Raw genomic sequence first — 21,661 nt, 5'->3', positions numbered from 1 at the left:
TGACTGATTGGCATTGAGACTTTTGGTTACCCTTATATTTTTTTGTGTAGACACTTACTGTACAAGTAAATATTTTCTTACGGAATAGAAGGGGACAATGATATTGAAAGTGGACTCAAAGACAAATATTACTAATAAAGCTAACACACAGCATTAGATAAATACACCAAGCACCAGGTTTCTTAAAACATTTATTTCATTCAAATTACATCAATACGTGCAAATATAACAAAATGTGTGCATTTCTTATATAAATGTCTAGTGGCTTTTAATAAGAGTGTAACCATTTTTATTAAGTATAGCATTTTAAATTTGTGCTGAGATAATATGTAGATGTATAAAACTACAAATTTCATTTGTAAATGATTTATATCATTATAAAGATGTATAATGTATTTTTTTTTCTTATGTACTATATGGTGTCCTTTAAAAAAGAAGTGATAATGGTAAGAAATGTTAATGATTTTGAAAGTGCAAAAATACAGTAAAACTGAAAATAACTATTTAATTTTTGAATTATTTAAAATTGTAATTTATTTCTGTGATGGAGAAGCTGAATTTACAGCTCCAGCTCCAGTCTTCAGTATCACATGATCTTCCAAAAATCATTCTAATATGCTGATTTTGATGCTCAAGAAACATTTATCAGTCTTGAAAATGGCTGTGCTGCTTACTATTTGTGATCTTTTTTTCAGGATTTGATGAATATAATGTAAAAAAAAAAAAAAAAAAAAAAAAGTACTTTATTGGAAGTAGAAGTCTTTTGTAACATTATAAATGTCTTTACTGTCTCTTTTGATCAGTTTAATGCATCCTTGCTGAATAAAAGTATTAATTTGTTTAAAAAAATCGTAAAACCCTTATGGACCCCAAACTTTTGAACAGTAGTGTAATACAGATGCTGTCTTGATAGGCTAAAGTCCCTAACCAGTACTGAAGGTTGATACAATTTTAGGACAGTATAATAACAAAAATGTATGAAGGATCCCAGCACAGGGCCAAATATGAGGTGAGTACAATGCTATTTTCTGGATAAATATGATTCCTTAAAGTTGACTTGAGCGGTCGCTGCAAGTTCATATCATCTGTACTACAAATAAATTCACAAACTGCTAGCATAAGATTTTGAATTTTAAAAAACAGCCAAATTAATTTTAGAAAGTCCATAATAAAGGAATTAATCTGACCAAATAAAAGAATCAACCCTTCTGGGTGTAACTCTTGCCTCACATCAAGTTAGTTTGTGGAAAATGATAAGAATGGCAAAATAAAATGACAAATGTAATAAGGAGAGACTTTCAGCTCCACTGCACTTTTCTGACTTCCTCACCACCAGCGGTCCACATCCATGTGCCTGTGTAGCCAGTGGATGTAGTTTGTCACCCGAGTGTACACCCCATACATCCTCTGACTGCCACACTCCTCTGGCCCGCCCCAGGACACCAGTCCTTGTGCCACCCATCTGCCACTGTGGGTGTCCTGGGTGACAAACGCTCCCCCACTGTCCCCCAAACAGGTGTCCTGACCGCCTTCGTAGAAGCCAGCGCAAAACATATTTCTGGTGATGTTGTAGTTGACAGAGCGTGACGCATAACTGGCTTCACATTCATCCTGCGGCACAACCGGGAGCTTCACATACTGGAGCAGCTCGGAAACGGTGCTGGAATCAGAGGTCAAACCATTGGAGGAGGCAGAAGCATTGGCCGTGTTAATGCCCCAACCGGCCACTATACCCAATGTGTTGGGTAGAGGCATCAGGACATGACCTTCTACACCAGGCCTTGGTAGACAGATGGGCTGTATTAACGCAGACAGCACCACCTCCTGGCTGAGTTTAACCAGAGCAATGTCGTTGTTGTAGTTTTGAGGATCAAAATGAGGATGGAGGATGATTTTTGCTACGGACCGGTTGGTGGCCAAGTGCTTATCCCGTACATCCGTGAGGCCCAAGTGCACACGGATGTGTTCAGAAGCAACAGGTACAACGGAAAGATCACGGCGGTGAGATCTGAGCACATGAGCGGCTGTGAGAACCCAGGTTGAGGAGAGGAGAGCGCCGCTGCCAAACCAGCGGTCCTCAGGGACACGGGACACGTCCTCTACTGAGAGCAGGACCTGCCAGGGGAACAGACCTGGAGATGCTGTTCTCCCACCAACGATTCGCTTCTGCTGGGCTGGGAAGAGTTGTGACTGCTCACCACAAGCTGAAACAAAAACGTGCAAGTTAACATAGATATGAGTAGAAATCTTAGAAACAAATACAAGTAACTTAACACAAACAGAGACACCCAGGGTACCAGACCCAAAAAAAAAAAAAAAGGCTGCTAAATTTAAACATTTTATTAGACATACTGTATTACTTTTTTTAGTTGACAGATTATGGAATCACTGGTTAAAAATAGTTGTTGTTTATTATAACTTGAAATAACTGTATTTTTATATGTGTATTTATTCTTGTATGTATTATAAGTTTAAGTTTTATTTTTGACATGGCAAAGCTGAATTTTCAGCAGTCAGAGTCACGTGATTATTCAGAAATCATTCTAACATCAATGTTGAAAACAGAATCTATTTAAAAAAAATATTTTTTTTTGTAACTAAGTATTTAGTGTTGCATCAATTTATTGTTATTGCTAAATAAAAGTATTAATTTCTTTAAAAAAAAATCGTATTAACCCCAAACTTTTGAAAAGTAGTGTATAGTTTAATATATATTTAATATGAATAATATATGATGTAATATATATATAATGTAAAACAATTTTGTGAATTAGTATCTTTAGTTGTCAAATAAACAATTAGTATGTAAACAATACTGATTCCCAGTTATGAACTGTGTAATGATTTTGAATGGTTTAAAACGCTAAGATTTTTTTTTTTTTTTTTTTTAAGTCACAGTCTGATGTCCTGCAAAACATTTCCAAAGCTTTACATTCTAAGCTCGAGTCTTACCAAGCGGAGTGCTTGCTAGTGGAGTAGGAAGCTGAGATTCGGGATCGGTACTCAAGGTTCTATCTAAATCTCCTACAGTACAGAAACAACAGTGGCAGATACTGTAATCATGTAGGTTAGTAGTACCATGCCAAAACTACAAACTGTTTATAGTCCTGTTTATAATGAAGCAATTAAACAAAACAGAATAGGCATGAATTAATTCACGAGTGATTTTAAAATGAGTGACTCTCAGTAACACACAATACCTGCTAGACAGGTGGGCAGTGGTGTCCCGTCCTCACTCACCCATTCCCCACTCTGATGACAGGTGTAAGTGTCTGTAAGACCAGACAGAGTCAAATCCACAGTGACATCTATTATTATAACTGGACTTAAATGCATCAGTGACTGACAGTGAAATACTCACTGTTGACCTGGGGAGAGTCTCTGCAGCTGTACTGGATTCTGGATCCAAACACAGTCCTGTTTCCAGAGCTCTCAAAAACCACCTCACCCAGAACTACATCCACTGGACCACAGTCAACCACTAAAAGAGATAATGAGAAAGATGTTGACTTAGACAGCTATAGTATTTATATTTGGATTCTTTGGATGACGATTTTGGTTCGATTGATGAGTTTTTTTTTTTTGTTTGTTTGTTTGTTTGTTTTTTTATTGAATAAAGAGATTCTTTAAAAAAAATTTAAATTATAGAAATTTTATTTTATATAAATGTAACAAAAAAAGTACAGTTTTGACAGAATACAAGCATGGCACTATTTATTTAATGAATTAGATGGGAGGATTTATTTGAAGTGGATGAGATGAAAACTGTATGATTCACAGGGTGTTAAGAATTAATGATAAATTATAATTACAGGAATTCACAAATGTGATTGGTGGAATTTAAAGTAGGACATGCCATGCATATTATGATAGGACTGTTGATGGAAGGGATGAACCACTTAAACCATTTAAATAGTGAAGATCACAATCATACCAAACAGTAAGTGTCCACTCTTCAACATGTGTTGTCCGTTCCCAACAGGTGAGGCAGTTTTGTAGTCTGTCCTGTCTGAAAGTCTAAGTGCATTTATGTATATGTATTTCTGTCTTAAAATGTACCAAATAGTGACAAGACTGTGCACTACTGACTAAGGGATGTATAAATATATATTTAAAAGATCATGTTCACATCCATACATGTACAGTACATGCTCACTGGCCCTATTTATGAAACAACATTAATAACCAGTAGATGGAGACATTCTCTGATACATATACTCAGTGTGGCCTTCACAACCACTTTCAATGGCAGAACAACAAATCTAGACTTAGGCATGAAGGATGTAAATTTAATATTGATGATGTTTAGCATAGAGTTTGTATTAGCTGTAGTAACAAAATGCAATATAAAATCTTTCATCAAAAACTGACAGATCATTATTTTCCAATTGCATTTAATCCTGTGAAATTATCAGAATTTGTGCTTATAAATAAAAATGCATCTTACATAATCACAGACAGCTGAATTGAGTGTAAGCGGAGTGTTATTTATTTAACTCTTCATTCATCAATTTATTCATTCTTTTTTTATTAAATGCATTTTGCCTTTTTTCACAATAGATCCAAACCTCAAGTACAATAAATTCTCAATAAGAACCGTTGTAATTTTAGGTTTGGTTCTATTCACAGATACAAATTAAGGCTAGGCCTGAAAGGACTAGACTTAATTTGAGAAGTAAACTGGGAAGCAAAGTTAGTACAAATACAGACATTTAAGATTTCATCTTTGCCACGAGATCCTTAAAATATGGGTGAAGAATAATACCTGAATGCTTTGGAGTATTAAAAAGAAAGTTACATTAAAATAACAAAACCATGAAGCCTGAACATTAAAGGAGTAGTTCACTTTCAGAATTGACAAAAGAAAATATTTTGGAAAATGTTGGGATCTGAACAGTTGATGAGCACCATTGACTTTGACACTTGGTGCTCATCAACTGATCGGATCCCAACATTTCTCAAAATATCTTCTTTTGTGTTCAACAGAAGAAAGAAAATCATACATGTTTGGAACAAGTGTGGGGTGAGTAAATGATGACAGAATTTTCATTCTGAAAGTGAACTACCCCTTTAACTAGCACAATGCTAATTTGGGGTGAGATTTTTAAATGTTTTTGAAAGAAGTCTCTTATGCTCAGTAAGGCTGCATTTATTTGACTAATAATACAGTAAAAACAGAAATATTGTTAAAGTTGTTAAAGCATCATTACTCCAGTCTTCAGTGTCACGTGATCCTTCAGATCAGTTATTCACATGTGCTGATTTGGAAACATTTCTTTTTATTATCAGTTTTGAATACTGCTGAATAATATGTCTGAAAACTGTGATTTTTTTTTCAGGATTCTCTGATGAGTAGAAGAGTAAAAAACAGCATTTATTTGAAATATTTTGTAACAATATTAATGTCTTTACTGTCACATTTGATCAATTTAATGGGGAAAAATCTGACCACAAACATTTTATCAATACATTCACAATGTACTATGGGGGTTGTAGTTCGTAGTGAAAGGTGACTGACTATCAGCCAGTCCCTTTAGATTTTAACTCAGTATCTGATTGGTTAAAATGCTTGGTAGGGAACGATGCCTCCTTTGAGATTCCTTCTCTGGCGACAGCAAGGAGAAGCAGAATAAGAAAAGAGAAAAAGGGCAAGTGAGAAAAAAGACAGGAGGAAAACAGAATTAGAGTCTCTGTTAAAAGACTTACTTTTACACAGCGGGACGTCACTGCTCCATTTCCCATCCCTCTGACACTCAATCTGATAGTGCTCAAATTCTTTATCACCCTGTAAGAGAGAATGTGAGTGTCAGTGTGTGATGTAAAACAGTACTGATTTGTTTCAATTGGCTTGCATCAGTCACTGGCTTTATCAGCACAAGTGAATGGCAACCTTTCCCTGACCTGTCTCAGTGAGTATCCAGGGTCACAGGTCAGCATAATGTGATCTTTGAAGACGTAATTAGACTGCAGAGGCTCCAGGTGTCCATTGAGGGGCGCCGCAAGAGGAGAGCATTCAGAACCTGAAGATAACAACATTTGCATCTTTGCCAATGCACCATATACACAAAGTAATTAATATGATGTATTTAATTTTAGCAGTAATATGCATTGGTCAGTCTCTGACCAGTGGAGGTGTAAGTGAGTTTCCAGCCGAGATTGTCTCCAGAGTTGTCACTGTGAAACAGGATGCTGACTGTGTTACTTCCTGTCTGGATCTTCCCTGGTGACTGCTCACCACAAAATGGGCCAAACTCCTTGTCTCCTGCGTTAATCTGAGGATAAAGCATCATTATCATAACAAAATTGATCTTTTAAATGAAATCTATCAATATTTATCATAAGTGATGGGAGAAACTAAGCTTTTTGAAACACTGAATCAAAGCAGTTGCTGTGCAAAATCATTTACATTTTCAAAGCGCTCAAACCAACTTCAAATGTTTTATTAAAACTCTGTTAAATGCAATTTAATCTAATCGAATACCATTAAATCTGTATAATATGCATTATTTTATTAATGTGTTAATGTGTTTGTTTTATGGAAAGCTTGATTAATCAAGGCTAATAAAAGACTAAACTACAATTCTTCCTTTTTATAATACAGTTGTGTCATTAAAAACCATATAGACAACAGTTCATGGGTTCATCAATGAAATTTCAAAACAGTTTTGATGTAATGAAGCCTCATTTACTGAAATCATGCCACTTTGGTGGTTTAATACACACTCCGAAATCACTAGTTCGAAACAAATGATTCGCAAAGGCTTTAAAGCTTCATTAACAGTGTTTTGAAAGCACTTATTAACTATTTATCATAATATTTAATTATTATGATTAGTGATATACTGAAATTATTTTTTTATGAAACAAGGAAACTGGAAAGAAAAATTTTATTTAGCCAAAAACCGGCAACAAAAATGTATTCAATAATCTATTAATTGATCAAATTTATTTAATATTCAATAATCAAATAAAAACTGAGTTGTATATAAAAAATTAAATAGCACATAAGGCATATTATTAGTTATTTAAAAAAAATGCTGTTATAAAAAAACTAGTTTTCATGAGAGATTTATTCAAACATACATTACTTAATGAAGACAACAGGTTAAGTTAAAATATAATGAATATGTAATATAGTGCATATTATATTTAGCAAAATGCTCCTCTGTAGATTTTTTTTCTAGCTAACTAACAAGCTATAGACACTGATTGGTTTTCCTGAGGTAAAGGTAATGTTAAGTGACATATTATATTATGTTAATAATAAAACAAAATATATTAAAATATATTAACTAATTTCAAGCAGTGATAATTCATTCTCATTAGAAAAATGCAATGTTCTGTCAATATTTCTGTATGATGATGATGATGATGATGGCTAAACTGTACATGTGTTTATTTAACAAAACAAAAAAATCACAGATATGCAGTAGGGTTCTCACTTTGATAAAGTCATAGGGGCAGGTGACTTCAGGGTGGTCTTCAATGTCAAAGGTGTCATCAAACTCCAGAGTGATTTGAAAACCCTCCTCCAGCTCAATGCGGTACATGCAGTCAGAGCTTTTGGGGTATGGTTTAGGGAAATCAGCACTGGTGATCTCTCCAGAGCGCTCTGTGTACACGCTTTCACTACACTCCACTGCAATGATTGCAAACACACACATATAAATAAATCACTGTCATTCAATTCAGCAACCAAAAGTGGCATGCACACACATTAAAAGCGGTCATAAAGTGACTGAACAATGATTCTTTCTATTCTTTAAATACTCAACTAAAAATTGCTCAAACATAAGAATTACATGTTTGCATTGAAATGCATAAAAGCTGCTATACTTGCTCACATTCTAATAGGGTTTATCCACATCTCACTACCACAATGTAAATATTTAGTCGTTGGTGCTTAGCTACAATCAGCTGAGGAGGGGGCAAAGGCTAGACATAAAACAGACACACTCCAACACACACATTAACTACTACTACAACACATTACAGCAACATAAATCAAGATAAAATTGCAAAATTGTATGTGAGCCAACATTATAAAAATATGTGTATATTTGTAATTAGTTGACTCAACCTGCTGCAAGGTTTTTCCTAAAGTACTGCTTTATAATTAGGAATTCCATCAACTAATCCTGGATAATCCAATGGTACGAGATTTATTACAAAAAGCTATGCAATTTAGAGCAAATGTTTGACAAGAGTTCACCTACACAGCTATACTGCACTTGGTTTTCATAATTGTAATCAAATAAAACTGCGTTTTATACTGATGTTAAATCTAAGTATAAAGCTAGTGTGCATTTATAAGTGTGTTAGGTGACAGAGTCGTGCACATTCACATACACACCCATGCACACACACACAGACACACACACACACACATACAAAAGGACTGATCTCTTTAGTTTTGACATGAACTTAACTGACTAACCAACATTTTCAGGAGTATTAGGAGATTTAAAGGATTTTCCTCATCAAGCCACATATAAATAATGTTTAAACTATGCCACCTTTTGGCACCAAGAAGAAAAAAAATGGGTCGAACTTCTGTTTTAGTGAAAATAGTCTGAAGGCACCATTGGCATTGCCCTATTCTGTTTGTTACAGAGCAACAAGTGGGTCACTAGGCTGACATAAATTTTGTTATGGAGTTTGTTATGGAGGAACATACAACAGGTTTTTTTTTGATCAAATATAGAAAATGTAGCAACTTTGCTATTTTGAAATGTTACCTTTGCAAGTTCTGTTGTCAGAATGAAGCAGGAACCCGTAACGACAAGAACAGTAGAAGCCGCTAATGTAGTTATGACAGAAATGATCACAGGCAAGATCTTCATCATTTCGGTCTCTGCATTCATCTACATCTGCAGAAAGAAGAAGAGAGAATGGAATAAAGAGAAATAGGATGGTGGAAAATGAAATGGTTTTGTTACTTCAAACACTCACCAACCGCACTAAAGTGAGCCTCAAAGCCAGAGTAGCGTTCCTCGTTGGAAAAGTCTGAACGGAAGGCCACACTGAGCACATTCCTGGGGGACACGATGATATCATTAGCAGGGACCTGTTCTGTGTCTGTATTCTCTTTTCCACAAAACACGGCCAGCTCTTCAGTGTCTGAGTATACCTGTGTGAACAAACACAAAAGATTTCTATTTCAAATCAAAACTGTTCTTTTCGAACTTTCTATTCATTAAAGAATCCTGAAAGAAATGTATCACAGTTTCCACAAAAATATAAACTATTTTCAACACTGATGATAATAATAAGAAATGTTTCTTGAGCAGCAAATCAGCATATTACAATGATTTCTAAAGGATCGTGTGTCACTGAAAACTGGAGTAATGGTGCTGAAAATTCAGTTTTAAATCACGGAAAATAATTACATTTGGAAATATATTCAAATAGAAAACAATGATTTTAATGTTTTTACTACAATTTTAATTAAATTAATCCAGCCTTAGTAAGACTTCTTCCAAAAACATACTTACCAAAATCAACTTTCGAAGGATACTGTGCATATACTATATACACACAAGATTATAGGTACAAGAATATGTTTCTGTGCAACTATGCAATTTAAATGAATAGATCAACCACAAATGAAAATTCTCACATTTAATCACCTTTCGTTATACACAAAAGTAGACGTTGTACAGAATGTTCATGCTGCTTTTTACACAGCATTTCCCCTTTTCTACAGAAGAAAGTAAATCAAACATGAGGGTGAGTAGGCCTAAATGAAAAATCAGAGGACTGAAATTGTTCTCATTTTCTAAATATACCTGCATGAACATACAAGCCACACAATTTAAACACTCCCAGCTTCTTGCTTTGGATGTACCCACACAAATTACCCAAAAGAATGCTGCCAAACCCTCAATTTAAGAAATATCTGCACAAAGTACACAAAAACTGGCATCCACATGAACACAATTACACTCAGCAGACAGGCAAACTGTCGATCAAACCAGAGTCTTTCACACAAACACCGCAAACCAAGACCACAGCCAAGTCTTCATTGTGCTTCCACAAACACACACACATACACACAAACAGCTCTAAATGTGTCTCTTATCTGGTCCCAGCTTGAGTGTTTACTTTACCCGTGTCAGTGAACGCAGGGTAACCTACGGTTACCAAAGATGTCCATAGGCAATTAATTCCTGAGCACAATACACAACCTCACAAACACACACAAAGAATTCGAGAGATACAGCAATTGAAATCAAATATGAGTGGGAGACAAGCTTATGCCAATGCAAGAATCCTAACAGTACATCTATTTCACCAGACACAGCTCAAGCTAACTGGTTGCAAAAGCAGGTAGGTTAATAATGCTTATAAAAAGTACAAAAGAGTTCAGGACAAGCTGCATTTCGTTGCAATGTTACACAGAATGCATGGAAACCCAATACATTAAATCCCTAAATGCATTTATATGGGTATGTGTGTAACGGTCATTATGTGTGTCTGAGTTTTTTCTGTGCCCTTTTTTGTCTGCCACCCAGTTTTTGGTCCTCTGCCATGGCTTGTTACCATAGCAGGTTGCTGTGGCACCCACTGGGGGTATTTGAATATGAATATGCCCCCCTGTGGTGAGGGGGTAACACATTGGCTCCTGTGAAATAAATGCTGTTAACTCCATCCACCCAGGGTACCAGGGCATCTGCCACAGACCTGTCAGTCAAACCCTATTCTCACCCATTCTTACCCATTTAAACAATGAGATCCTGAGACTGGAAATAAGATGCTTATAATAAAAGGTCTGACAGTGCGTCTAGACAGATCTAGCTGCTCTTTAACTGTCGGAAATGAAGAAATCTTTTGAAATCGACACAAAGACGGGTCATTTAAACTTTTGAAACACTAACATATATGTAGCAAATTACTAGTATGTTTTTTAGACATTCACCAAGGTCCTAGTATGGGACCTTTCTGAGAAAAAAGAAAAAGAAAAAAAATGTTCAGTAGACAAAGACTCCATAAAGCAGTTTTAAAAAAGCTGTGATTCGTGAAAATGACATAATCAGCAACCAATATGGTGTGTGCCACTGTACAGAGCGTAAGACCATCCATCACAGCCTTGCATTAAATTCAGTATGGCATCTAATTAAGGTCTATACCAGACAGCATTATATAACTTCCTTCTGCAAATCTGGTAAGGTTAATGTTCTTTTGTAACATTTATAAGTAGTACAAGTAGTACTACACAAGTAGTTGAGGTGAGTTTGTTAAAAAGGAGATTGAAAAATGTGTATATATTAACTTACCTTCAAGTAGTCATATTCACATAAGTATGATGGCTCAATGTCGAAATGCATAAAATAGAGTCGGATCTGATATCCTTCTGGCACAGTTATATTCCACTGTAGCTCAATCTCTTTCGGATAGGATTCAGGAAAGTTTGGAGACTTGATGGTCCCATACATGTCCGTGAGGTGGATGACTTGAGTCCACAAGGGCCATACACACTGGGCCAAGATCACAATGACTCTGTGTATAAAGGTATTTTATTTAACCATAACATCAAATTCAACATTTGAAACATTAAGCATTAAGATTAAACAAAATGTGTCAAATATTCCATTAAGTTTAAGTTTAATTCATTGGAATTAATTCCTGTAAGAATATGCGTATGGGGGGTTAAGTGGAGGGGGAATAATTAGTGTTCAGCAAAGCCTTAATAACCAAAGATATGTTAGATGACAAGTTATTCAGATTGCGCTCAATATTCGCAAGCGAACATATATAGCGTTCGCCTGAAGTGGTAATAATATCAACAGTACTGTAAGTTGCAAACGCTTTAAGTTAGATTGCTAACTGTACAAATCATAGTTTAATGTCATTAAAAATCACAATTTCAGCGGGAAAAATACTGACATAAATAACATTACTCTTAAATGACGTCGACCCCCTACAAGGAATCATTCCCACGCGGACTAAATAGCCTACGTCATGGATAATAATTAATTCCGGGCTGTCTGTTTGTTGAAGATTATCAGCAGTGACTGATTTTATCTTCGCTACGTCTCAGACCACTTAATTTGAATCTACAGGCTATATACCCTACTGAAGAAGAAATGTTGAAGAAGTGAAAGAAAGTTCTCACCTTGTAAGCTCCATGACTTTATTTATTTCTCTGTACGTTGGAAAGGTGCTGCATTCCCGTCTAAACTCTAGCTTTCCTCCACAAATCACATTGCATGTTTACAATGAGCTCTCCCCCACGGACTGTGTGTGTGTGTGTGTGTGTCGGGATTCGTGGCGGGGTGGAAGTTTGTGTTTTCTCACGCAGCTACATACACAAAAGACACGCCACATTTCAATACAAACAACAACAACACGTGGATGGTGTTTTTAACAATGCAAGTAGCGATTTGCATAAAGAAAAAGACATCATGGCAGGATAAATGTTATCTATGCATTTGAACAAATAAAAAACAGCCAAACACTTGCAAAGGTGAAATAACCGTCTGAGTTTGTGAAACTCACCAAATAATATATATAATATATTATATTAATATATTAATAAGATTTCATGTTAAAGTCTGTCATATCAACAACAGGAGCATGTAGATTAATAAAATTGTTGTATGTGATGGATTTGGATGAAGATCTTCATTCATTTTCTATATTTATCATGGTTTGTGTCGCTTTCTAACTAGGTAGCCTATAGACTGGGCCTGTGTTGCCAGGGGCTTCCAAAGCCTCAAGACATATTTTGACATGCTTAGATGATATTAGAATCATATTTCATATGATTTCAAGATATTTATGCTTGTCAGCCAAGATTACAGTAGGAATAACTTCACACATATATAGACTAAACTATATACCTCATAACAGCTCTCTATGATCTGTTAGCTTTCAAATCACATTGATAGACTTTAAGTGATTTTGTGTAATGTGTTCAGTGGCTACTGGCTAGCTCCTGTCCTTGTTTGAGGTCACCTCTGTGTATGTGTGTGTGATCCAGATTTCTAATGGGTTATCACTGTGGATGATGGGAGCTGATTAATGTGTTTAAACCAGAAGTTCTTTAATTCCAGAAAGATCCATGTCCTGCTGTTTTCTCTCTCAGTATGAGATATAGCGAGAGAGAGGATGTTAATTGGACTGTTAGAACAACACTGTTATAGTCGACAGGTGGGTAATGAGCTGTGTGTTAGAAAGGCAATGAGAGTGTATACTGAAAACACAAAAGAGCAAAGGGTACTTAAACCAAAATGATCTTTGTAAATATGAACTGTGTAAAAATAGATCACTTGGTTGTGTGTTGCCTAATCATTAATGGGTGAAGGTCCAGTCACAGGTCATGATAACTGAGTAACTAAGATCAAAATCCAGCATTACTAGCAAGGTACTTAACACCAGGTGCTTTAGGAGGATAGAATAACTGCACTATCACTCTGGATAAAGAATGTCTTCTAAATGGCAGCTGCCACTGTAAGATTGCCTTGGGTAATTTAAATGGATGGGTGACAGCAATACAATTGAATGGAGTGCATTAGCCTTTTGACCTCTAGAGGGAAGTGTTGACCACCTCTGCAAGCTCATGCTTGCTTTTTGCCAGATGACAAACTTCTTTCAGCTTACTATATGCTGACTGCTTGACTCATGAATTTTAATTAGCTATCTTGACTGGACACTTTATGAAAGTTATAACGTAACACAGCATTGCAAGATTAATATTCATGAGTAAACTACTAGTCACAGTGAGATTAGCCTACTTCCCATAAATGTTTATAAGAAAATTGTACGACGGTTAAAAAAAATGTTTGAAACATTAAAAAAGAAAACATGGCAAAGCAGGAAGAGAGAAAAAAAGTTTCAAAGTTTAAAGTTGGCCAATAATGCCAACAAACAGCAGCGCAAGGACCTTACAAAACTAAAACATGGGAGATCGTCCGGTACATGAAGATCACAGGAAACTTCATTTGTCATGCAATTAGCCACCCTGTCTTTAAATAAGACATTAAACAAAATGCCAGACACTAAGGCCCAGTTTCATAGACAGGGCTTAGCCTAAACCAGGATTAGGCCATAGTTCAATTAGGACATTTTTAATTAATTTTTATAAACATGCCTTAGAAAAAAAATCATTACTGGTGTGAATCTTAAGACAAAACAAAGGCACTGACATGTTTTAAGATCAGTCAGTGCAAGTTTCTTTCAGTTGAAACAGCTCAGATTTACATTTTAGTCTAGGACTAGGCTTAAGCCTTGCCTGTGAAACTGGGGGTAAGAGTTCCCATTCCTGGTCCTAGAGAACCCTCAACACTGCACGTTTTAGATGTCTCCCTATTTAAACACACCTGATTCAACTCATCAGCTCATTAGTGAAGACTCCAATGTGTGTGTCAGATAAGAGACACCAAAAACGTGCAGTGTTGGGCGTTCTCCAGGACCAGGATTGGGAACCACTGCCATAGGAGATAGCATTTTAAAGCAAATTCTGCTAAACCAGGGGTGCCCAAACTCGGTCCTGGAGGGCTGGTGTCCTGCAGAGTTTAGCTCCAACCCTAATCAAACACACCTGAACCAGCTAATCAAGCTCTTTCTAGGCATTGAATATTTAATGTGTTGAGGCAAGTTGGAGCTAAACTCTGCAGGAGACCAGCCCTCCAGGATCAAGTTTGGTGACCCTGTGCTAAAGGTTCCCCTAATTACTATCATTGTACAGGTAAACATGTAGCCCCGCCCCTAACTCATGTCATAGTCAGAAATTCGTCATTAAGTACTGTGATTGGCTAACATTCGTGTAAGAACCTGTGGCAGAGACAAGTGTGATTTCAGGACACATTTAGTGATATTTTACGTGTGGTATTCTTTACATTGTCCTTAATTTATAATGATTGTGCAGTAGTAGTTATTGTCATGGCAATGTTTTCTAAGGGCAGGGCAGAGTAGCATATTGGCAACAGGTTGAAGTTGTGCCTGAGTTCCCATACGTTATCTACACAATGCAGCAGGAAACCTGGGTATTGTTCATGTACTGTTTCACGAATAATCTTACTTATTTACATACTGCTGTTTACTAGTAGGGAGGTAAATGCACATTCAGGCACCGGGATTGAATATTTAATATAATACATATATTATATTTATATTATATTATATTATATTGAAAATATACACACTTAGCAATTAAGTTTTTTCTTATTAGTTTATTTTAAATGTCCAACCCTGCACATATGCGCACCTCTCTTTGTGTGTAAAATATGTCTTTGTATTACTTTATCTCTTTTATGTCCGACCTGGGGCACTTTTAGAAAACTTTATTTCCAAACTCCATTGAAAGCTAATTACTCTTATTACGATGCTAAAGTTTAATTGCATTTAATGAGCTGTATGTGTGCAGGTCTAGAGATCTTTAATCTATTTTTCCACACATTAAACTGACCCTGTTTCCCTCAGAAGCTTAATACTTTAATCAATAACTATCCAAGATAAATGACTCTACAGCAGGCAAACACACACACGGTAAACAATTCTGCTCAATATTCTTCTCATTTTGAGTCATGGCTGACTTTATGAAATGAATCACACATTAGTCACACATTTAGGCCTGTCAAACACTATCAGCCAGATGATCTTTCAGCACAATCTGTGTATATGTGTGTGTCAGTGGCTGTGAAAGTACAGGTAAAGTGTTTTCTCATCAACAGTCACAAGAACCTTTTTGTTGTGAAAGATGATGTTTTTTTTTTCTTGGTCATGATGAAAATGTTGGGTGTTTCAATATCTGGTTTTAGACATTCATTACCGCAGCTTCAGAGAATAAAGGTGATTAAATGGATGATTAGCATACGGTAGCCTACTCAAACACACAAATACAAACATTCTGGAATCAGATATTGATAACGTATGAGACATGATGATATTTAAATATGATGAGTGGGCAATGTGATTTGTTTGTAAGTGCATGTGTGCATGCTTGTTAGAGTTTGTATAGCTATGTGCCAATGCACACATTATGTTATATGTTTTGTTTACGTGTGTGTGTGTAGGAAGCTTCAGGGTTAAAGAGGCGTTCTATCAGCAGGCTCCTGCAGCAGTGGCTGCATTGTCTGCTTGAATGCCTGAATTAAAGGACTTTGTCTCTTTTGTGAGGCTAATGGCCTCCTTCACACAGACAGTACAACAATGGAGACTGAACAGAGGAAACTCATCCCTCACCCTTCATCCCCTCCCACCTTTTACCTCTTCCATCATTTATCTTCCACACCTCTCCTTGTCTGCCTCTTTTTCACCCTTCAGGAGAACGTGACATCATCACTTGTTTACGTAAATGTCACTCTCTTTTTGTCTGTCCTTTATTTGCTTAATTTACGTTTAAATTCTGGGTACAATTTTTATGGTATCCTAGTTGGATTCAGTACAATTGACCAAAAATTATACTATGAAAATATGTAAAACAGCGAACCTGTTACAAAACATTAAAAAGAATGTTAAAAATCTTATACATTAAAAAAAAACTTGAGACCATATGATGTTTAAAGCTGAATTTAACAATTTTTTAAACATTTTTAAAAACATTTTAACATTGTATACAGTAGAAGTGTGGAAAAGGACTTATTCTGTGTACTATCCTCAAGCTCAGACAGTAGTGCTGACCACGTCAATACCATGGGCTTGATTCCAAGGGAAATTAACATGTGCTGCATGAAGACCATCAGTGTAGTGCAAACTTATTAAGATAAAAGCATAAATGCATTAATGTAAATAAAACACCCTTAGGATAGTTGAGAACATGATTATTATTATTATTATTATTATTATTTATTTTTTTATTTTTTTAGTTAAATATATTTCCAAAATGTAGGCTTATTGGGAAAAACGTGCAGTTTCCAGCTGAGATGAACACCATTCTGCAGCTAAAAGTTGGAAATCAACAGATTCTGTTTTCCCTCTTTGTCATTTGTGTGTGGTTGGCTTATAAAAGTCTCAGTGTGCCCCAGTGGAGATGTTCACCTCTATTACCCTTTTCAGCCTCTTTGCTGGATCCCATAATTCTGTCTAGGTCAAGCACAGCAGCACCTCACATCACTGTCCGAGGCCTCTGGGATAAAGGCATAGAGGAAGATAATGATGATAAGTATTAGGAGAAAGAATATCTGATGATCTTATCCTCGTGCTCCTTCAGATAAAGTCATGAGGCACGTCCTGCCTGATCTCTATCTGCTCCCATAATGCTTTTCACCAGCAACCCCAACCCACTCATCACTGTAGCGATCAGAGACAATCATCTTCGGACAGATCCAGGATAAGCCTCTTGTTGGTCTGTGATTGGGTTTATATATTGAGATCAAGTAAGTGTGTGTGCTGAACAATGTGCATTTGATGTTATATTCAGTTCAGCTATTCCACAAAAGTGAAACAGAATGCTAAAGCAATAGGTTTTTACAGGTGGAAAAATATTTTAAGATCATATAAATTGTGAATTCAAGATTTTGCATGTTAAATTGAGTGTGTCAATGTATATTGTGTCAGAAAGGGGCTTCACTGGCTACGGCAGTAACTGATTCCGAGAGAACATATTATTGCAAATAAATAAGTCATCACTTCAGTGTAGCCCTGTAAAAATCGTCTCAATTTTTATCGGTTAAGCACACACCATTCCTCTTCTCTCTTTATCAGTTAAACACATACTGTGCAGAAATGAGGATCTTCAGCCTGGCGCTGCTGCTGTCTATTACCCACAATGCTTTTAAGTCAGCTGTGATAATGGTTATGCAAATGATATGTAAATACAGCTAATGGAAATGTTTCATTTGACAAGACTTGATGTGCTGGGGAAATACCGTAGATGGACAGACTATACAGTAGATAGGCTACTGTAGAAAGCAAATAAAAGAAAGGCAGATTTATGTGTAGTTTTTATAGCATCAATCACAATGCAAGAGAGCCAATTAATGAGTTATAATGCTAAACTATGTCACAGAAGCCTATTTAAACTAGTGTTTCGGTAGCTGGTAATCTTTGGTGCCCCAGCCAAACAAATCATATTTTACACGAGTTGTGAATTCAAGTTTGCATGATGTTTTGCACATAATGTAATGAAAACATTGAATGCCATGGAATAATGCCAAGAAGCATCTTTATCACACCTGCACCCCTCCAAATATAGGCTACAATGCAACCCATTTCACGAACATGACTTTTATGAGCCCGTTCTTTCAGGGAATCAAAAGTAAGCTACACATCATGATCAGTGTAGTCCGATTCCCGAAACCCGGTTCTTTTTAGTGAATCAAAATTATAGCCTACAGTTCAACAAGTGTGACCCGATTACAGAACGAATCATTCTTATTGACGAGTAGATGTGTTGGGTGAATCATATACAGGTATCACAGTGCAACCAGATTATCCTGATTTCCTAATGAATTAATCTTATGAGTTGGTTCATTTAAGTGAAAAAAATATACAGCACCAGTCAGATTCCCGACCAATAAACTTTTATGAACCGATTCTTTTAGTGATTCATAACATACAATGCAACAAGTATAGCCTGATTTTTCAAATGAATGACTCTTGTGAGCTGGCTCTTTTTAATGAATCAAAAAACATACAGCACAACTAATAAGCAGTGTTGCCAAATCTGCGGTTTTGTGGCTACTTTAACACCATAGGTTGCCATAGGTTGTTTTTTTATGTCTGCGGGTTGAAACGACCCCAGTAACATGATATTTTGCCCCTGGAATACAAATTTTACTGGAGGATCCCCGCTGAAAATGTGTATTTTACCCACCCTCGAAACACGATTGGGAAAGATTTTTGCTAGTTTTGAGTAGCAATTGGGCGGGTTATGTTGCAAAAAACCTGGCAATCGATTCTCAAACGAATTACTTTTATAATCCGATTCTTTTGGTGATTCAAAACACACAGGTCAACCAGAACATTTACTGTTTTCCGAACAAGTACAATGAACCTGCACTTTTTAGTCAATCGAAAATATACAGCGTGTTTCACAAACAAATGAACAAATGATTAAAGTCTCAAATTCAAAAAAGAGATGTTCTTGATAAAAGTTAAGACTCGTCCCTCCCCCCTGAAACGGCTCGTTTTAACACGCCCCCACATCTCTACGTCACTGTCTGGAAAGATTTGCAAAAGGCCGCCCAAATGTTCACGCAAAGAAAGAAGGCGTAGCTTTTATTCTCGCTGTTGCCGCCGGCGCCATTTCATGGAGAAGTTGTGTGGTTCATTGTGAAAGTGAAACTACTTTTTTTGGCCTTCCAAAAGAGGACAATATCCGCTTCGTCATGCCTAGAGCTGATCCGTGCTGGTCGCTGAGGGAATACATCAACTTCGCGCTGTGGATCGCCGTATCGGCATTCGCCGTGGACGAAGTGGAGTCCAGCCCGAGGTCGTCACATGTGGTTGCAGATTTCAACTTGTAAAAAGCGTTCATGTCCTCATAGAACTCATAGGTTTTCTGAAAGCTACAACTTTTACCAATACCATCTGACCACCTCAGATTCATTAGGCGATATGTTTAAGCATTGATAGTGCAACAGTGGGTGCTTCTAAATTCTTATTTGTGCATCCTCGGTTCCTTTCCTTGCTTCCTTTCCTTCAAGAGGCGAGGGAAGAATGCAAGGAAAAGACGCGAGGATCGAAGAATTTAATCAAGTGAAATGAAATATCCTCACTCCCTTTAGCGTCACTTCAAAGCATCATCAGCTGTGCTAAAGGGATCTGCCCTTATGTTGTTAGAGTTTGTTATTTAAGACATTCATAATAAATATTAATAAAGCAAGATGCCAGCTGTTTGAAGTATATGACGTGGTTTATTTAAACTGCAAATGTAAAATATAAATTAAAATTATTAAAACAGATGTGAAGGGGAGGAGAATTTATACATGCATCAGGTTTTTTGATGAGGACAGAGGACAGGATTGAGGACAGAGGACTGAGGAAACGAGGAGGGATATTGAGAAGCACCCATTGAGTCCAATGGTGTGAACGGCTCCAAGTAGAATGTCACATGTTGTCATCTTGAAATGATAGTAGTTGAGTGTTGGCATTTGTGATGTGTTAGGGTGCGTTCCAAACTCACCCTAATGCTAATATCGCCCTCCAAAGGGCACTTCGGGGTGAAAACAATCATGGCCACCATACTGAAGGGTTCGTTCCAAACTGAAAAGCTCAAAACTGGCCACTTCAAAGGGCCCTTCAGAATGAAGGAATTCGAAGGGTACAACTGATGGACACATCGGACTCCCATGATCCTTTGTGCAGATTCTTTGCATGATGACGCCACCACATGTGATGATGACGCAGAAGGGCACTTCAAAAGTAGTATGATAATTTTAAGTTTGCATAACTTTAAACAGTTTGTACAGAAAACTTATTAATAAAGTATACTTATGTACTGTTGACTTAAAATAATTAGTTATGTTAACTTCTTATTAGTGTTCCCATTACTTGGAAAATATTAGGAAACCGATTGCCTTAATATTAGCAAGTAAGATAAACTAAAAACATTAAGTAAAGACAAAAAGCAACAAACGAACTTTTGTAAAAGATTTTTTATTGTCTACAGGTAGTACAGTGTACCAAACAATTTCCATTCAAGCACTGCTAAATTCTAAATACAGTTTTTTTTTTTTTTTTTTTTTACATAGGGTTAAAACTTTTTGAAGCTCAAAAGGCACCAAAAATGTGCAATGCAAGTGCAACATATGAACCCTTCCAAATGGAATGCAGGGTTATGCCTTGTCCAAATACCCACACTTGCGGTCTTTGCACTTGACCACTTGACTACTCAAAGGACGTATTTCCTGTATTTGGTCCAAATGATAAAGTGAGCACGAAGACCACAAGTGTGTGTAGAACTTTTCATTACCTGATGGGACACACTATAGTGTTGTAAAAATGCAAGTGTTTACAGAGCTTTATTTTTATTTTCAATACTTTGCATTTTAAAATCAACTTCTAAATGTCTGTTCAATAGTCCATATAAGAGATAAGAGACACAATTTAATTTTGTGGTGCTTCTGATTAAGTGATAAAATGCAGTTGCAAATGTTGTACAAAATAATTATCACCACTATTCATTTGCACCAATAAAATGTGCAACTATTTGTTTTACTACCAAATTATATTTAATATCTATTATTAATGTTTAACATACATTGGAAAAGTTTCCGTGACCTCTCACGAGATCTCGGCAAAAAGTCTCATGATTTATTTCCAGAACGTGATGCATGATGGGATACACTAAGCCTTGAATACCGCTCCAGAGTATTTCAGGCTTATTTGAAAACTACATGGTATGTGTGTTGGAGCAGGGTTGGAACTAAACTCTGCAGGGCTGTGGTCCTCCAGGAACTGAGCTTGACACCCCTTCTATCTGTCTTATTTTTTCTGTAAGAGTGGGTGCGTCCATTTGTACGTTTTATGTGTCTGGCTTCTGGTCTCTACCACTTCCAGCTATTTTTAGCTGTACAATACAGCTCGTTTTGCTGTTTGATATTGCAAACTGGTGCGTCTTAACTCATTATTTTAATGTGTTATCTTAATTATGAACAGAGTGGTTTGTAGTGTAAACAGTTTCAGTGTTTACTGCACGTTGTTCTTCTTCTCGTTATTTCCCAACAGCGGCTAATGAACCGGAAATCTCGCACATTCACAGAAAACGGCCTACTTC

General features: G+C 36.5%; 1 protein-coding gene across 2 annotated transcripts; it reads right to left on the bottom strand.

The window, feature by feature from the left end:
- Positions 1–211: 211 nt before the first annotated feature.
- Positions 212–12,273, bottom strand: LOC109104125 (mannan-binding lectin serine protease 1-like). Of its 2 annotated transcripts, XM_042771516.1 has the most exons (12): positions 12,116–12,273; positions 11,277–11,499; positions 8,953–9,130; positions 8,739–8,870; positions 7,443–7,639; positions 6,125–6,272; positions 5,902–6,020; positions 5,707–5,785; positions 3,362–3,481; positions 3,201–3,272; positions 2,953–3,024; positions 212–2,204 (listed from the first exon to the last, which is right to left on the bottom strand). In XM_042771516.1, exons 1-12 carry the CDS (start codon positions 12,127–12,129, stop codon positions 1,327–1,329), a joined length of 2,232 nt encoding a protein of 743 aa, XP_042627450.1. In that variant the 5' UTR covers positions 12,130–12,273; the 3' UTR covers positions 212–1,326. The 2 variants fall into 2 exon arrangements, with proteins under 2 accessions (XP_042627450.1, XP_042627451.1); XM_042771517.1 differs by lacking the exons at positions 212–2,204; positions 2,953–3,024; positions 3,201–3,272; positions 3,362–3,481 and adding an exon at positions 4,272–5,605.
- Positions 12,274–21,661: the final 9,388 nt, after the last annotated feature.

Source organism: Cyprinus carpio, chromosome A15 (assembly GCF_018340385.1).
Source record: "Cyprinus carpio isolate SPL01 chromosome A15, ASM1834038v1, whole genome shotgun sequence".
In the NCBI taxonomy this organism is placed as follows: domain Eukaryota; kingdom Metazoa; phylum Chordata; class Actinopteri; order Cypriniformes; family Cyprinidae; genus Cyprinus; species Cyprinus carpio.
The sequence above is the reverse complement of the archived record's forward strand: the minus strand, read 5'-3'. Positions and strand labels throughout refer to the sequence as shown.

What these genes read in the sequence shown, in the direction of transcription:
- LOC109104125 (XM_042771516.1), bottom strand. An exon ending in GCCCCTATGACTTTATCAAA is followed by an intron (nt 6,273 to 7,442) that starts GTGAGAACCCTA and finishes CTTTATCCTCAG; the next exon opens with ATTAACGCAGGAGACAAGGA. An exon ending in ACTGCCCACCTGTCTAGCAG is followed by an intron (nt 3,025 to 3,200) that starts GTATTGTGTGTT and finishes TCTGTACTGTAG; the next exon opens with GAGATTTAGATAGAACCTTG.